Source organism: Nycticebus coucang, chromosome 19 (assembly GCF_027406575.1).
Source record: "Nycticebus coucang isolate mNycCou1 chromosome 19, mNycCou1.pri, whole genome shotgun sequence".
NCBI classification, from domain to species: Eukaryota; Metazoa; Chordata; class Mammalia; order Primates; family Lorisidae; genus Nycticebus; species Nycticebus coucang.
In genome coordinates, this window is record NC_069798.1 from 58,555,799 (window position 1) to 58,574,301 (window position 18,503).

Consider the following 18,503-nt stretch of genomic DNA (forward strand, 5'->3'; position numbering starts at 1 on the left):
CGCTCACTTTCTCATTCCTTTGGTAATGTAGTATCCTTGATGTAGATCCTGTCTGGTTTTTACTTCTATATATCTTTGTGTGACTCACATGTGATTTTATCCAAGTATATGCATGGATTTTCTCTCCTTTGCTTTGAGAAAAGCAGATGTAGTGGTCTGTTCTCTGTCTTTCACAGAAATGTTCTTTTTACTTTTTATTTCTCCTATTAGTATGGTGGTTAATATTAAACATCTCTTAAATAGTATTGTTGATTAAATTGGCTGTGAGCACAGCTTTTGATGAGCAAATGAAAAAAAATGTAGCTATGAATAGATTGAGTAAAGAAACCATCTCAAAAAAAAAAAAGATATTTAAGCACAACATGATAATATACTTCTTGCTTATCTTTTCATTCTTATATTGCTAATTTTTAAAAGAATCTGAAAGTGGGGTCGAGTAACAGCTTCCCTGCAACTGAGCACGGTGAGTCTGGCGAGATAAGACTCCAGGCATCTCTGGCTGGTGGGATCTGCCTATAATCATCCCGTTGAGGATACAGGGAGTCAGCAAGGGACGTCTGGACCCCAAGAGGAGGACAAAAACAGTAGAAAACTGGCAACTGGTTGCGTGTGTTCGATCGACCTAATCCCACCAGCAGCCGTAAGTACAAGCAGCAGTGAGACAGCAAACCGGAAAGGCCTTACCTGTGAACTGTTTCGGTGTTTTTGGACTTGGCACTCAGTTGAACTGCCCTGGGGAGAGCTTGAGCAGGAGTGCGGAGAACTTTGGGCGTTGTCTATGGCCCCAGACTGAGCCGCTGAGCCGGACGGAGCTAATAGTGTTTGGCTGTGGGCCACAGGGAGCCATTGTGAGAGAACTGCCCCGCAAGCTCCGCCCTCAGGGTGGCAGAGCAAGGATCGGGCAGGAGCTAGTAACCTAGTGACTGAGCAGCCTAAAGGCGGGGACTGAGCTGCCTTACAGCCTTAACCCTCAGGGGCAGAGTGAGACCGGTTTTGACACACTGGAGACTCAGGCTGTTTCCCTATTGCTGTGGTGTCACAGGTCATAGCAACCTCAAACTCCTGGGCTTGGTGCCGCCCGGACCTCCATAAGAGCTGCGCCAAGACCCCTGACCAACGACCCGTGCCCGCCGGGCCTCCGAATGCCCTGATCAGGAACTGTGGGAGCCGCGCAACCCTGCGTCCTCCCTCCTGTACCCTCCCTGCCTCCACACCAGCCAGCCTGTCTGGCCAGGGACTCTGGTAGCCGTGTACCCTGCGGAGCCCTCCCTGCCTCTGCAGAGAGCCTTTCTCCTGGCCAGAGACTGCTGGAACCTTGGGCTCTCTGTGCCAAAGTCACTGGGTGCCAGGAACTCCCAGAACTGTGCACACCACCTCCTGCCCTGTTGCTGGATCTGGGTGTGTCACACTCCGGAGCTGTTTCTACAACCAGAACTCCCTGGCTGGGGCAGCCCCAGAGGAACTACACAGGGTCACTCCCTACAAAGATCCAGCAACAATAGAGTGATCCCGCTGGGGTCTAATCTTGGAGAGACACCTCCCCAACTCTGAGGACAGCCAGAGGCAACGGTAAAAAACAATCATGAGGCAAAATCAACAGAAAAACTCTGGCAATCTGAATAATCAGAGTAGATCAACTCCCCCAAGGATCAATGGGGAAGACACAGCACAAGATCCCATGCACAAACAAATAGCTGAGATGTCAGAAATCGAATTCAGAATCTGGATAGCAAATAAGATCAAATTAGAATTCCAAGCAGTAACCCAAAAGCTATCTCAAGAATTCCACGGATTCAAAGACCAAATGACCAAAGAATTCGACACATTGAGACAAGAATTTGCATCCCTCAAAGATCTGAGAAACACAGTAGAATCCCTCAGTAGCAGAATGGAGCAAGCAGAAGAAAGGATTTCCGACATTGAAGACAAAGCTTTCGAACGCTCCCAAACTCTCAAAGAGGAAGAGAAATGGAGGGCAAAAACAGATCACTCTCTCAGAGAGCTCTGGGATAATTAGAAGAAAACTAATATTCATCTTCTAGGGATCCCTGAAAGTGACAAAGTGGGATCACAAGGCACAGAGTCTCTTCTGCATGAGATTATGAAGGAGAACTTTCCAGACATGCCAAGAGATTCTGAAATTCAGATAGCAGACAGTTTCAGAACTCCAGCATGACTTAACCCCAGACACATCATAATTAATTTCACTATAGTTAATATGAAGGAGAAAATTCTGAAAGCAGCCAGATGAAAGAAAACCATCACCTACAAGGGCAAGAATATTAGAATAACTGCAGATCTCTCTGCTGAAACCTTTCAAGCAAGAAGAGGATGGTCATCGACTTTTAATCTCCTAAAACAAAATAACTTTCAACCCAGGATCCTGTATCCAGCTAAACTGAGTTTCATTTATGACGGAGAAATTAAATACTTCAATGACATTCACATGTTGAAGAAATTTTCCATAACTAAACCAGCTCTCCAGGATATTCTCAGACCTATCCTTCATAAAGACCAGCATAATCCTCCACCACAAAAGTAAACCCACCCAGAAATTTTTGATCAAATTCCAACTTCCACAGACACAAAAGAATGAAAAACGTCTACCGGATCATCAAAAGACTGATCAGTATTCTCAATTAATGTGAGTGGTTTAAATTGTCTTCTAAAGAGGCACAGGTTAGCTGACTGGTTACAAAAATTGAAGCCAGATATCTGCTGCATACAAGAATCTCATCTTACATTAAAGACAGATATAGACTCATGGGGAAGGGATGGTCATCTATATTCCAGGTAAATGGAAAGCAGAAAATAGCAGGCGTTGCAGTCCTATTCGCAGACGCAGTAGGCTTTAAACCAACCAAAATAAGGAAGGATAAGGATGGACACTTCATATTTGTTAAAGGTAATACTCAATATGATGAGATTTCAATTATTAATATTTATGCAACCAACCAGAATGCACCTCAATTTATAAGAGAAACTCTAACAGACATTAGCACATTGATCTCCTCCAGTTCCATAGTAGTTGGAGATTTTAACACCCCTTTAGCAGTGCTGGATAGAGCCTCCAAAAAGAAGCTAAGCAAAGAAATTTTAGATCGAAACTTAAACACTCAATATCTGGGCTTAACAGACATCTACAGAACATTGCATCCCAACAAAAGTGAATACACATTCTTCTCATCAGCCCATGGAACATACTCGAAAATCGACCACATCCTAGGCCACAAATTAACCTCAGCAAATTAAAAAAAAACAGAAATTATTCCTTGCATCTTCTCAGACCATCATGGAATAAAAGCTGAACTCAATAACAACAGGAACCTGCATACCCATACAAAAACATGGAAGCTAAATAACCTTATGTTGAAGGATAGATGGGTTATAGACGAGATCAAGAAGGAAATCACCAATTTTTTTGGAACAAAACAACAATCAAGACACGAATTACCAGAACCTCTGGGATACTGCAAAGGCAGTCCTGAGAGGGAAATTTATAGCACTGCAAGTCTTCCTCAAGAAAACAGAAAGAGAGGAAGTTAATAACTTAATGGGACATCTCAAGCAACTGGAGAAGAACACTCCAACCCCAAACCCAGCAGAAGAAAAGAAATAACCAAAATCAGAGCAGAATTAAATGAAATTGAAAACAAAAGAATTATACAACAGATCAATAAATCTAAAAGTTGGTTTTTTGATAAGATCAATAAAATAGATAAACCTTTGGCCAACCTAACCAGGAAAAAAAGAGTAAAATCTGTAATTTCATCAATCAGAAATGGTAACAATGAAATAACAACAGACCCTTCAGAAATTCAAAAAATTCTTAGTGAATACTACAAGAAACTCTACGCTCAGAAAGAAATCAACCAATACCTGGAAGTACGCCACCTACCATGACTTAGCTAGACGAAGTGGAAATGTCGAACAGGCCTATAGCAAGTTCTGAAGTAGCATCAACTATACAAAATCTCCCTGAAAAGAAAAGCCCAGGACCAGATGGCTTTATGTCAGAATTCTACCAAACCTTTAAAGAAGAACTAGTACCTATACTACTAAACCTCTTCCAAAATATAGAAAAAGAAGGAATATTACCCAACACATTCTACGAAGCGAACATCACCTTGATCCCCAAACCAGGGAAAGATCCAACAAGAAAAGAAAATTATAGACCAATATCACTAATGAATATTGATGCTAAAATACTCAATAAGATCCTAACAAACAGAATCCAGCAACACATCAAAAAAATTATACACCACGACCAAGTGGGATTTATCCCAGGGTTGCAAGGCTGGTTCAGTATACGTAAATCTATAAGTATAATTCAGCACATAAACAAATTAAAAAACAAAGACCATGTGATTCTCTCAATTGATGCAGAAAAAGCTTTTGATAATATCCAGCATCCCTTCATGATCAGAACACTTAAGAAAATTGGTATAGAAGGGACATTTCTTAAACTAATAGAGGCCATCTACAGCAAACTCACAGCCAATATCGTATTGAATGGAGTAAAATGTAAATCATTTCCACTTAGATCAGGAACCAGGCAAGGTTGCCCATTGTCTCCATTGCTCTTTAACATTGTAATGGAAGTTTTAGCCATGGCAATTAGGGAAGAAAAGTCGATGAAGGGTATCCACATAGGGTCAGAAGAGATCAAACTTTCACTCTTCACAGATGATATGATTGTGTATCTGGAAAACACTAAGGATTCTACTACAAACTTTTAGAAGTGATCAAGGAATACAGCAATGTCGCAGGCTACAAAATCAATACCCATAAATCTGTAGCCTTGATATATACCAACAATAACCAAGCCTAAAAAACAGTCAAGGACTCTGTTCCTTTCACAGTAGTGCCAAAGAAGATGAAATATTTGGGAGTATACCTAACAAAAGACGTGAAAGATCTCTACAAAGAGAACTATGAAACTTTAGGAAAAGAAATACCTGAAGATGTTAACAAATGGAAAAACATACCATGCTCATGGCTGGGAAGAATCAACATTGTTAAAATGTCCATACTACCCAAAGCAATATATAATTTTAATGCAATTCCTATTAAAGCTCCATTGTCATATTTTAAAGATCTTGAAAAAATATACTTCGTTTTTTATGGAATCAGAAAAAATCTTGAATAGCCAAAACATTACTCAACAATAAAAACACAGCAGGAGGAATCACACTACCAGACCTGAGACTATACTATAAATTGATAGTGATCAAAACAGCATGGTATTGGCACAAAAACAGAGAAGTAGATGTCTGGAACAGAATAGAGAACCAAGAGATGAATCCAGCTACTTACTGTTATTTGACCTTTGACAAGCCCTTTAAAAACATTCAGTGGGGAAAAGATTTCCTATTTAACAAATGGTGCTGGGTGAACTGGCTGGCAACCTGTAGAAGATTGAAACTGGACCCACACCTTTCACCATTAACTAAGATAGACTCTCACTGGATAAAATATTTAAACTTAAGACATGAAACTATAAAAATACTTAAAGAAAGTGCAGGGAAAACTCTTGAAGGAATCTGCCTGGGTGAATACTTTATGAGGAGGACTCCCCAGGCAATTGAAGCAGTATCAAAAATACACTACTGGGACCTGATCAAACTAAAAAGCTTCTGCACAGCCAAGAACATAGTAAGTAAAGCAAGCAGACAGCCCTCAGAATGGGAGAAAATATTTGCAGGTTATACCTCAGATAAAGGTCTAATAACCAGAATCCACAGAGAACTCAAATGTATTAGCAAGAAAAAAACACGTGATCCCATCTCAGCATGGGCAAGGGACTTGAAGAGAAACTTCTCTAAAGAAGACAGAGGCATGATCTACAAACACATGAAAAAAAGCTCATCATCCTTAATCATCAGAGAAATGCAAATCAAAACTACTTTGAGATACCACCTAACTCCAGTAAGAGTAGCCCATATAACAAAATCCCAAAACTAGAGATGTTGGCGTGGATGTGGAGAAAAGGGCACACTTCTACACTGCTGGTGGGAATGCACACTAATGCTCCTTCTGGAAGGATGTTTGGAGAATATTTAGAGACCTAAAAATAGACCTACCATTAGATCCTTTACTAGGGTTCCTAGTAATAATAATTCCTTTACTAGGTTTATACCCAGAAGACCAAAAATCACAGTATAACAAAGACATCTGTACCAGAGTGTTTATTGCAGCCCAATTCACGATTGCTAAGTCATGGAAGAAGCCCAAGTGCCCATCAACCCACAAATGGACTAGCAAATTTTGGTACATGTATACCGTGGAATATTATGCAGCCTTAAAGAAAGATGGAGACTTTACCTCTTTCATGTTTACATGGATGGAGCTGGAATATATTCTTCTTAGGAAAGTTATCTCAGGAATGTAAGAAAAATTATCCAATGTACTCAGCCCTACTATGAAGCTTCATTATATCTTTCACATGAAGACTATAACCCAACTATAGCACAAGACTATGAGGATAGGGCCAAGGAAGAGGAAGGGAGGGTGGAGGTTAGGGTGGAGGGAGGATAATGGGTGGGGCCACACCTACGGTGCATATTAGAATGGGTAAAGGCGAAACTTACTAAAGGCAGAATACAAATGTCTGCAAACAATAACTGAGAAAATTCCATGAAGGCTACGTTGAACAGTTTGATGAGAATATTTAAGATTGTATATGAAACCAGCACATTGTACCCCTGGATTGCACTAATGTGCACAGCTATAGCTATGATTGAACAATAAAAAAAAATCCGAAAGTGACAAATTTATACTGCTTATGATCATTGTTTTCATGAATTTAGTTGTTGTGTGTTACTATAGATCTAGTGACTAGAATTTTCACATAATTGCCATCCTATGATTTGGAGTGGTTTTCCTTATAATATACTTACAGGAGCCTGTCCCTGCCATCTCCCCTCGCCCCCATCCTGTGGGCAAGGGCCCTGTCTTGTTTACTGTCGTATCCATAGGGTTAACTGAGCCTAGTGCTCGGAACATAATAAGTAACTACTAAGTGCCTCTTGTTTAAATTACTTTAAAATAGGGGTTAAAATAAGAATTTCTCACTTTATGGAATGCTTTAATTCCCTTTATAGCAATAGGTCCATTGTATTTACTTTGAAAACTAAATATTCTCTATTTCTTTGATTACACTTCTCCTGATTTTTAACATCTGCAGCAATTAGTTTTTATTTATTTATTTATTTATTTTTGAGACAAAGATCTCACTCTGTCATCCAGGCTGGAATACAGAGGTGTGATCTTACCTCAGTGCAGCCTTGAACTCCTGTGCTCAAGCCATCTTCCTACCTAGGAGTATATAGTTAAAACTACAGTCACCTGGGCGGCTCCTGTGGCTCAGTCGGTAGGGCGCAGGCCCCATATACCGAGGGTGGCGGGTTCAAACCCGGCCCCGGCCAAACTGCAACCAAAAAATAGCCGGGCGTTGTGGCAGGCGCCTGTAGTCCCAGCTGCTGGGGAGGCTGAGGCAAGAGAATCGCTTAAGCCCAGGAGTTGGAGGTTGCTGTGAGCTGTGTGAGGCCACGGCACTCTACCGAGGGCCATAAAGTGAGACTCTGTCTCTACAAAAAAAAAAAAGAACTACAGTCACCTGCCAGGAGGCCTGCCTAATTTTTCAAAAATTTTTTGTAGAGGCAAGGTCTTGTTGTGGTACCTAGGCCAGTCTCAAACTCTTGGCCTCAAGCAATTATCTCCCACTTTTGCCTCCCACAATGTGCCAGAATTATAGGCATAAGACATTGTGCTTGGGCATGTAGTGGTGCTTTAGAAAAATTATGATTAAATCCTTCTGTGACTGTAAATTTTAATTTTTATCAAGTAAAATATGCATGTTTATTTTTGTTTTCTAGGCATATGAGAAGGTGATAAGCTTCTTTTGCTTATACCAAGAATCATTTATGGTGATTGGGATTCAGACAGGATGGTTTCTGCTTATTTTGGCTCAAGTGTTAAGAAGCTTGTCGCATGCCACATTAGCGTTCACGCGCTGCTGGCCTTCCAGAAAGACGATGGCAGGTGTCCACTGGGTGGACTACTTGTCACTTGGAACAGAAGGGCAAATATGAGTTCGTGTGGATTCATTTCAGAAGTCATATAGGGATGACAGGAAAAGAAAGCACTGTAGCAAGAAACTGAGATGAGATGAGAGTTCATTTACAGGCCAGGGGAGGTTAGGGGTGTGGACAGCAGTGTGAGAGCCAAAGGGAGTTGAGTCATGCCTTTTAAAGGGTGGGTGTTCCCAGCAGTTCTGAAGCAGGCACAACCAGTCAAATGTTTCTCATGCCAGTGCAACCACAGACAAGTCCAAGAGGAACATGGGGCCAGAGGTACTCTTTCTTTAGTTCTACACCCAAGAGAGACAGTCGCTTTATCATTTGCAAATTATTTTGCTTCCTTATGTAACTGTTACAGAACAAGCAGGTTGCCCTGTATTGTACCTAGATGGGGGCAAAAGTGTTAAAACATGGCTGTAAGACTAAGTTCCCAAGCTGTTAAAGCACCACACTAAAGGAATCAGAATGTGAAGAGTGTGTGGAAGATAAGTCAAGGAAGTTGCTGACTAATTCTCTCACTTTCATTCATTTCCTAACTATTGTTTCTTAAGAGCAAGCATATTCAATAACATTATAAAGTACTTTGATTCCTTTCCCAAGATTGTTCCTTCTAAAGATAGAAAAGTTACTCTATCAAACTAAAGATCTTAGGGAAGAATTTTACCTCTCCAAGACCACAGGGTGTATGTTCTTAGGAAGAACAACAGCATGCACTTGGTTTTAGAAATTCTCTTGAAGAAAAGAGAAAAAGTAAATGTAACTAGTTTTTACCTAACCTTTTCTCATTGTCTCTTTTATTGGAATAGCACTGAGCTTTTCTGTTTTCCCTTTCTCTAGTTTATGAAATTTATTTAAGTTGAATAGATATCAAAAAGGATGGTTTATTTAATAAGTTTATGCAAACATAGTTAGTTGCCAGAAGGTGGTTAGACCTCTACTTAACATTACATTTAAAAACAAGTGTCAGGTGGAATTAAGATCCAAATGTAAAAAATAAAATATGTAAATAAAAGAAGGAAATGTAAGTGAACATTTATACCACTTTGAATTGGAATGAGAGGACCTTCCCAAGCAAAGTGAAAAATACAGACCCCATAATGGAAAAGATTGCCAAATCTGAGCAAACAAAGATAAAAAATTAGTGTGTGGCAAAAGTACGATTAATAAAGTGGGAAAAACGACAGTAGGAGGGAATATTTGTAGCTTATGACAATACATGACAGGTAGTACTCAGGGTGTGCCTACAAATTGATAAGTAGAAGACAAACAGCTCACTTTAAAAATGGGCAAAGAGGGTGGCGCCTGTGGCTCAAGGAGTAGGGCGCCAGAGCCATATGCCGGAGGTGGTGGGTTCAAACCTAGCCCCAGCCAAAAACCACACAAAAAAAAAAGGGCAAAGAATGTGAATGTCTATCTCAAGGACGATGTGCAAATGTCATTCCCTTCTTCAGAAAAAGAAGTTCAGCTTCACTGAAAAATAAAAATTGAAATAACCTGGTATCATTTTCGCCCATCAGATTAAGAAAAATTGCAAGGATGTTAACATTAAGTACTAGTGAAAAAATAGTATGAGGAAAAGGATCCTCTCTCACATGGCTGATTGGAATTAAGAATTTCTACACTTTTTTTTTTTTTAGTTTTACACTACATATTAAAATTTAAATTGCATATACTCTTGGGCCCACCAGTTACACTTTTACAAGTAGAGGTTCACAATCTCTTAACCAAAAGTCTCAAGGCCATTTGTGTTTCGGATTACAGAGAGTTTCAGATTACACAAAGATAACATGGTGCGTCTATTATATAACATCTCTTGCAGAGTTTGGGACAGCAGCCATTAGCAAACATTCATATTTCTAGAGAGAACAAATGAATGCTCACATCAGGTCGGGTCATCTTTTGCTACCACATAAGTCAATGAAAAAAGGTCTCAATTTTCAGTTTTTTTGGATTTTAAAATTAAGAATGAGGCATTAGGCATCTACGCCTACTGCAAAATAAAATCATTGGTGCACAAATGGATACATGACTGGGATGTTTCTTACGGAATTTTAATAGCAGAAAACCTGAAAGTACTCCCAATGTCAGTCAGTGGGGGAATGTAATAAATTTTGATACATTTGTACTCTGTACATTATGCAGCTTTCAAAAAGATTGAGTTAGATTTTTATGTACTGAATGAGAAGGATGATTTGTATGTATTAGACAAGAAAACAAGTTGTAGAAAAAATGTGTGTGGCATAATCCCTTTCAAAAAAAATAAGGAGGGAGTTATTCTATTTATGCAAGTTTATGTTTTACAAAGAAGAAAGCTTTGAAAGGGTAAATATCACACCAGTGGCACTAGCTATCTCAGAAGGATGGGTCTTGAAAAGAAGGAGAACTGTTAACTTTTTCCTTATTGCTTTTGTAATTTGACTCATTTTGCTAAAATAAGCATTACTTTTTGGTAATCAAATAAAATCAGTCTTTTCTCTTAAAAGCAAATACAGTGAATCTTAACAGAGCACTGGCAGCCTGGCAATTCTCTGATAAGCCAGAGCCACTCTAAGCCATTAGGGATCCTGCTTTTCATAATTAATGCAAAGCAGGGGACTAAGCTCAGAGCTAGGCTTCAAGTCCAGCCTTTGAACAGCTCCTTGATTACTTAATAGTGAAGCCTAATAATTTCCAAAGTGTGTTAGCATGTTCTCCCACAGGGAAAAAAACAATTTAAACATGGGCTGTTGCTGTGAAATAGAAATCTATTCACCCAGGGAATCTCTTTCAATTGACCCAGTTGTGGTGAGTGGTAATTTTAGGAAATAATATTGATTTTTTTCTGTTAGACTCATTGAGGAAAAACAGTTATAGTTTCCTCTTCCTGGTGTCATTTGTGAAACCTGTTTTAAGCACATTTGGAATATGCTTTAAAATGGAACTATTAATAATTCCATCTTACTTTTATTTTACAGTCAAGCTTTCCAAATGTGTCATGTAAATCCTAAGTTCCTGGAAGGGAGTTACTGAAGATTTTAGATAGATCTAAAACTAAACAATATTATACCTCCAAATAGTCATCATGTTAAATATTTAGTTCTGTTTCCTAAATACATGCAAGTATATGTGGCTATTCCTTGTAACTCAAATGCAAAACAAACTTTGTACATAAATTTTTGAGTGTGGATAGACCGAGTGAATAAATGCTAAGAAAGAAAAAAGGGCTAATCCGGTCTTAATGATCACGACAGAACCAGCCCAGGAGAAGGTGTATGAGGATTGGCAGCATTTGCATGTCTGTCTTTATTTCTTTCAACTTTGATGTTTTAGAACATGAGCTTTTTTTCTTTTCTGCCCTTGGATAAAAATGGCTTCACTTCATTTTCTCAGGAGCACTCACTTTTAAATAGATTTTTGGAGGCCGGAATGATACAAGCTTGTTGAACTGTGATTGACCTCTTTTAAAGCTTTTACATTTTACCTAATAAATGTAGGGAACTTGGACACATGAATTTGGTACATTTTAACTTTTCTGATTAATTTAAGAAACTAAGCATTCATCTCTTGTAGAGTTGCGTGATTTGCCTAAGACAGTAAGCAAATTATTCTTGGAATATTGGAAGATTATACCTCAGAATTTAGTAACTGAGGAAAATATCCATCTTAAGCTAACTAAGTATTGACAGTAATACATTGATATGGCTTACTGTTGTCTGGATTAAAAAGGAAGCTAGACAAATACAGGGACAAAACTAATGATTACTGTGTTCTCTCAATAGCAATTTTAAGGTGTGAGCTATTCCTGCTGTTAATTAGTTATGACTGAATTTGGAGAAAGGAAGGAAAAATAAGAACTTCCTTAGATCACTCAACTGTGTAGTTCAGCATGTTTTGTGTCTAGATTCAATGTCACTGTTATGCTTTTGTTTTATGATGTAAATACAGTAGGAAACACATATTAAAGAAATGCATTGCTTTGGCAGAGTGGTGATATTATCAGCTACATTCTACCATCTTTTCCCCACTGCGTCAAGACCCAACCCTTGGCAAACAATTGTGCACTTTGTCTATGGAATTTAGGATACCTGGTTTGAAGGAGACTTCAAATTGTGTTTGTAAACACATTACAATTATGTAGTTTTCTGTCTTTGTAGGTTATCAAGTGTATTTAGTTGATTGTGCTTTTTTTTTGACACTTGATGTTAAAGGACAAAAGTATGCCTGGAGCTTTGGAGTAAATCACACCTGAGTCTAAACTCCCACGATGTGCATTGCTATTTGCTTAATACAGAACCATTACATGTAACATGTTACATGTCATATATGAGCCTTAAACTGAATAATATATAAACTGGAAATGTATTGCTTACTGTCCTACACAAAGCTGGGAATTCCAAGTTTAAGACACTAGCAGATATGGTATCTGGTGAGGGCTGAATCTCTGGTGAGGGCTCAATTAAAAAATGCTGCTTTCCCCTGTATTCTCAGGTGACAGAAGGGGCAGCAGCTCCCTGGGAACCTTTTCCACAGGGGCAATAATTTCATTTCTTAATGTAAGGACCTAATTACCTCCTTAAGGGCCCCACCTCTTAATACTATCACTTTAAATGTGATGGTATCTCCATTATCTCTCATAACCTAAACCTTGTCTCTAGGTAGGTATCTTTTTCACAATTTTAAGTACCAAAAGGAATTGAATTCTATGTGGACCTTCCCTCTTTCCCTGAAAAAGTGAGAGAGGCAAATGCCTATAATCTGATTGCTTTTCACAGCTGTAAAGAAAAAGTGGAACTCTAAGAACACTAGGGTGTAGAGTTACCGAAACAGATGAGTTTTAATGTTGATTGATGTGTTCTGTTCAAGAACTCAGGTTCTCAGAAGCAGTCGGTGCTTTATTTGGTAAACAAGTCTCCGCTGAACACTGTGTTCTTCTCTGGGAAGAGTTTGTGGGAGCTGCTGCATGGGGAGAAATGTGAGGGAGGGTGGAGAATGTGGTAAGAATGAGAGGCAAATTGAGGCTACTTGCAAATCACATCAGCTGTTAAAATTCACAGATCTAGAGTAAGAATATAAATGGAGATCTCCAAAACATATAATGTCCTGGAAACAGATTCGAATTAGAATTCTCAGGCTCCTTGGAGTTCTGCACTGAGTATGGCAGCATGGGTAGAACTGGTCAGCAGCCCCTAGCTCTTCTCTTCCCATGTCCAACTGTATCCCTAACCTTGAAGGGGTGTGGACACTACAGCCCTCACCTCCAAGACCTGCCTACCTTAGGGCCCACAGGTGCACATCAGCAGGAGGATGAACCCAAGCTCTGCCAACAGGGTTGCTGTCATTTGGGTAGGGAATTCCAGGGTCCTGCTTACTCCTAGGACAGAGAGAGCACTTCTCCAGTGGCAATGCATAATGCCAGCCACATAAGGAATTTTAATAATGTATTTTATTTAATCCAGTAAATCAACATTACCAGTTCTAAAAAATTCATGTGATAGTTTACATTTTTTTTTATACTAAGTTTTTGAAGTCTAGTCTGTATTTTATATTTAGAGCGGATCTGGATTTGGACCAGCCCCATTTCAAGTGCTCAGTAGCTTCCTGGCACCAGTGGTAACCGGCTGGCCTTGCAGATCCAAGGAAAGGGTGTCGACTCATTGTTTTGTCGGGTACTTGGTCCTGGGGCTGTGGGCAGTTCTCTGTCTGGTAGTGGTTATCATTGAGTTGATGTAGAAAATAATTGTGTCTCTTTCCCTTTAAAATAAAGTACTCGTGCCCATTTTAAAATACAGAATGTTTGTATATACTTAAGACCAACGGGAAATAACTTAAGAGGGTTTTTTTTTTTTAATTCTTCCATTTAAGCTTCCGTTAGGCTTATCAAATGTGTTTTACTCATTCAACTTGCTTCTGCTTTCCTTTGTCCTCAGAAGTGACATGGTCCTAGTAAATTTGTCTGAATATATGAATTATATATACCTCCCCCCATGCTCTGTTACTGACTTGAACTTTCTCAAAAGCCAATATTTCCATTTCCCATATTCAGTAATAATTGGCTTTGAAATCTGTTCATTCACACTTTCTGAAAAGTCTGTGTACTATATCGTGTTAGATAACATCTGGTGGATCATTTTCCCTCTTACAGGAACTTTCTTTTAAAGTTCAGTTTAATTGCATGTAAATTTAAGAACTGTCAAATGAGCAAAAGTAGAATAAAGTGGGATACTGTTTTTGTTTGGACTAGAACAGCAATTTCATCTGCGATTATCAGTACAAACATTTTATCTCAGAGTTGCCAGATTTAGTAGAGGAAAAAATGAGCACCAGTTCAATTTGAATTTCATATGAATTGTTTTTGTAGGGTAAGTGTGTCCCATGCGATATTTGGAACATACTCATAATAAAAAAAAATATTTTTTATTTCAAATTCAAATTTAGGCAATTTGAATTTGGCAATCCTATTTTAGGAATCATTTCCCCTCTCAAAAATTGGGGACCCTAAGCAGGGATCCAGGAAAACAGGTATCAAGGTAACGCTTTCAGCCTGTCAAATAGGGAGGTACATTGTCAGCTCTCTGTTTAAAACAAACTTTTACTTACCTATTTAGAACAAAGCTTAACTTTATTATTAAATTTGACAAGTAGGCCACATGATGAGTTCTTTAAAATTATATATCCTTTGGGTTAAGTGGATTTTTCCGGGGGGGGCGGGGAGGGGCAGAATCTGACTCTGTTGCCCCAGGCTACAGTGCCATCAGCTTAGCTCACAGCAACCTCAAACTCCTCCTGGGTTCAGGTGATCCTTCTGCCTCAGCCTCCCAAATATCTGGGACTATAGGTGCCTACTGCAGCACCTGGCTAATTTTTCTGTTCTTTTGGTAGAAGCAGGGTCTTACTTTTGCTCAGGCTGGTCTTGAACTCCTGAGCTCTAGGGATCCTCTCACCTCAGCCTCCCAGGGTGCTAGGACTATAGGCGTGAGCCACCAGCGTGGCTTCGGATTTATTTTTAGAATTTAGTGTGTCAGTTCCAGGGGAGTGCATACTGCCTAATATTAGACTTGGACAGTTTTAAGAAGAATTAGCATAATGCAGCCACTGATCTAACTAACGCTTATCTAGAAATGGTGTAGAGGTTGTCAGTGTATCCGATTAAGCTTGCACAGAGAGATAAAAAGTAAAGTAAATAAAAAGTAAAGATAGCTTCTTTCATGCTTTAGTTGCTTGGGCAACTGAGAAAATGAAAGTGCTGTTAACAAAAATAGAATAAGAGGAAATGCTGGTTTGGAATAAAGATGGTAAGTTCAATTTTTGGCTGGAAATGTTGTAGAGCATATCATGAAGGGAGCAGGTGTGTGATGGGATTGAGAAAGTTCACATAGCAGTAAAAAGTTTTCCAAGGAAGACAGTGTAGAGAGAATGAACTGACACACAGTGTATCTGTGAAGAATACTTCAATTTGGAGTAAGGTAGAGAAGATGAAGAGAAAATGAGGGTAATAGGAGGAGGAGAGGGTTTAAGAGAGCTAGGAAGAGGCTGTGTAAGTCAAAGTGAAATGAGAAGAGTCTGTTTCTGTTTCCCTGTTTTCAAGAAGGGATGTATGTGGTCAGCAGTATCAAGTGTTGTATTGAGATTGAGGAATTATAATTGATTTTTAAATTTGGAGCTAAGTCACAGTTCCCTTAGAGTGTTGTTCTGATAAATTGGTAAGTTTTTATTATTTTAGTTTGGGGTTCATTTTGTTGACTTGTCTGGAAAAACAGAATCCAGAAGGGTAGCTCCAGCCTTCCCTTATTTGAACCATTTATCTCTGTGTTAATTAAGCTGAGAGATAGCTAAAAACCTTACTCCAATAGAACTCACTTCCTCAAATAGTCACATTACTTTAGAGTGACAACTTTGTTTTTAATACAGTGTTTACATTTTAGATAAAACACTGGCAAGAAGAGTCAGAAGATGTGGGTTCTGGCTCTGCTGTGCCCTTATCTTCTGAGAGCTCTATTTCCTCCACAGTTGATCGAGTCAGGCTAAATTATAAGGCTGTGCTAAAGTTATGTGATGTTTGCATCTATGACATTTGTCTCTTTTTTCCTTTTGTTTTATTGGAATAGGTTCACCAAGTTGAAGAGTCTTAACCTTTCCAATAATCATTTAGGGGACTTCCCATTGGCAGTCTGCAGTATTCCAACCCTGGCAGAGCTGAATGTGTCCTGCAATGCCCTTCAAGCAGTCCCAGCAGCTGTTGGAGCTATGCACAAGTGTGTACTTTAAACCTCCTTGGTGGGTGTATCCAGAAAGCCTAGGGAGGCCACAGGAGGGTTGGGAAGCACATGAAATTAGTTAACCTATTCTCTTGATTCTCAAATCAAGAGATTAGGCACTGTGTGGTCTGTGTAGAAAGTTCATTGATTCGATTTATACTCTTTAAATCTTGCAAAAATTAAACTGAGCATTCCTACAGACGAATATGTATATACATGGGGTGAGTATTACTTTCTCATTTTCTCAGTCACATTGAATTCTAAGCCTTAGAAATTACTTCTAAGAAATAACAAGGAAAGGTGGGTATTTGGGCTGATTCACACTCCCGTTAGCTCATGTTTTTCCCCTTTATGCCTATCCATGTTGGGAAAATTGGTCATAACTCTTCATTTTCAATAGAATATTAAGATGCCTATCTCTGATAATCTCTCTCTGCTCCATGATTGCCTTGAGCCTTGTCTTTATGCATTTTGCAAAGAGTGGTACATTTTCTAGTAATATGATCTATACTTAATGGAACTTGTGTATTGATAATAAAAATATGAAATTAACACATTCTTTATAATTTTTATGTTTTCTTTAACAGCTTACAGACATTTTTGTTGGATGGAAACTTTCTTCAGTCCCTTCCCTCTGAGTTGGAGAACATGCATCAGCTTAGTTATCTTGGTCTTTCTTTTAATGAATTTACTGACATTCCAGAGGTGTTGGAGAAATTGACGGCTGTGGATAAACTTTGTATGTCTGGGAACTGCATGGAGAACCTTAGGTTACAGGCTTTAAGAAAAATGCCTCACATCAAACATGTAGATCTAAGGTAACCATTTTTGAGAAACATACCTCATGTGCATAGCTAGCTTATGTTTGGGGTGCAGGTTACATCCCTTTTGGTGAGATAAGCCAAGGCAAACAGGCTAGCTAATGAATGAGGCCCCATTTTTCTATTTCTGCTGAGGGAAGAATAAAGATTGATTGTAGGATTTGCTCTTACCTGAGACTTGTTAAAAAGTTCTCACTGATGAATGACTGTTGTGTGTCCTAAGGGTCCTACTTTGGCAAATGTGAACCCAGTTTCATATGATAACAACCATATGAGAGAGAGAGCTATTTATGGTGGGTGAAAATCATGTCATTGAGAGCAAAGTGGATATTTTTCTGTCTTTGTACTTTTCTGTGGCTTACCTGAGCATTTGATTTCAGTGAGCATCTTCCCTTTCTTAATTTTTTTCCCCCTTAGCTTCCTTAAGATAATGTATCCGTTAAATTAAATTTATTTTATTTATTTAAATTTCTTCTCTCATCTTCCAGATGACTCTTAGTTTACCATTCTTTGCAAAAATATGAAACTCATAATCTCCTCTATCAAACCAAAGTTTGACTAGAACCTCCACTCTCACCCTTTGCAAGTGCAGGGAGCCTGCATTCTGAGTCCTGCTCACACCAAATCCTAATTGGAAGCCGCTAGCACAGGCCTTGCTGCGTGGTAGATGCTCAGCAATTTGTTCTTAGTAAGTCAAGTTAAGCTTTAGTTTCTGATGTAGAGAACCAGTGCACAGGAGGAATGCTGATATAAGTTTCTCTATTTTAAGGAAAAACAAAGATGCTTTCTTGGGCTTGAATTCCTGCAAAGCAACATATAGGGCTGGCCCTAATACTAACTCACCCTGTGTGATACTTTTACAACTAAACTAAAATTCCCCCATTAGCCAGGGGTTGATGAGCACATACTAATCAAGTTAAATTTTGGGCAACATTGTTAATGCTTCTGTGTCTCTATGTTCACATCTATAAATTATGGTTAATAACAAGAATAAATCCTAGAATTGTGGCAAGAATTACATTTCCCAGCACTCCCAGCAAGTGTTACATTTTGTTATTCTTACCTGATTGAGGACTCTTCTCTGTTCCTGGAACCTGTTCAGCTGTCATTCTTGGCATCTTTACACCCTTCTCTTTATTAAAGGTGGTTCTTTCCTGGCATTACTCCCACTTTCCTCTCTGTTGATAACCCCAGACCCTTACTCAGGCCTGCCTAGTTTCATCAGTATAAAGTAGTATCATCTTTCACTCCCTGTTCTCTCTTCATACGGTTTGGCCTAGAAGCTCCTACGGTTCAGTCCCACAGAGAATTGCTTGACTAAGGGACTAGGGCCTGTCCCATCTGGAACAGTGTTAGCAATTTGCAGT

General features: G+C 39.1%; 1 protein-coding gene across 1 annotated transcript in view; it reads left to right on the plus strand.

The window, feature by feature from the left end:
- The window catches only part of PHLPP1 (PH domain and leucine rich repeat protein phosphatase 1), a 259,504-nt gene that overhangs the window by 173,482 nt on the left and 67,519 nt on the right, over positions 1 to 18,503 (plus strand). Inside the window, exons 5-6 of the mRNA XM_053572056.1 lie at positions 16,166 to 16,312; positions 16,903 to 17,133. Coding sequence (XP_053428031.1) covers positions 16,166 to 16,312; positions 16,903 to 17,133 — 378 coding nt within the window. The remainder of the gene's footprint in view (positions 1 to 16,165; positions 16,313 to 16,902; positions 17,134 to 18,503) is intronic.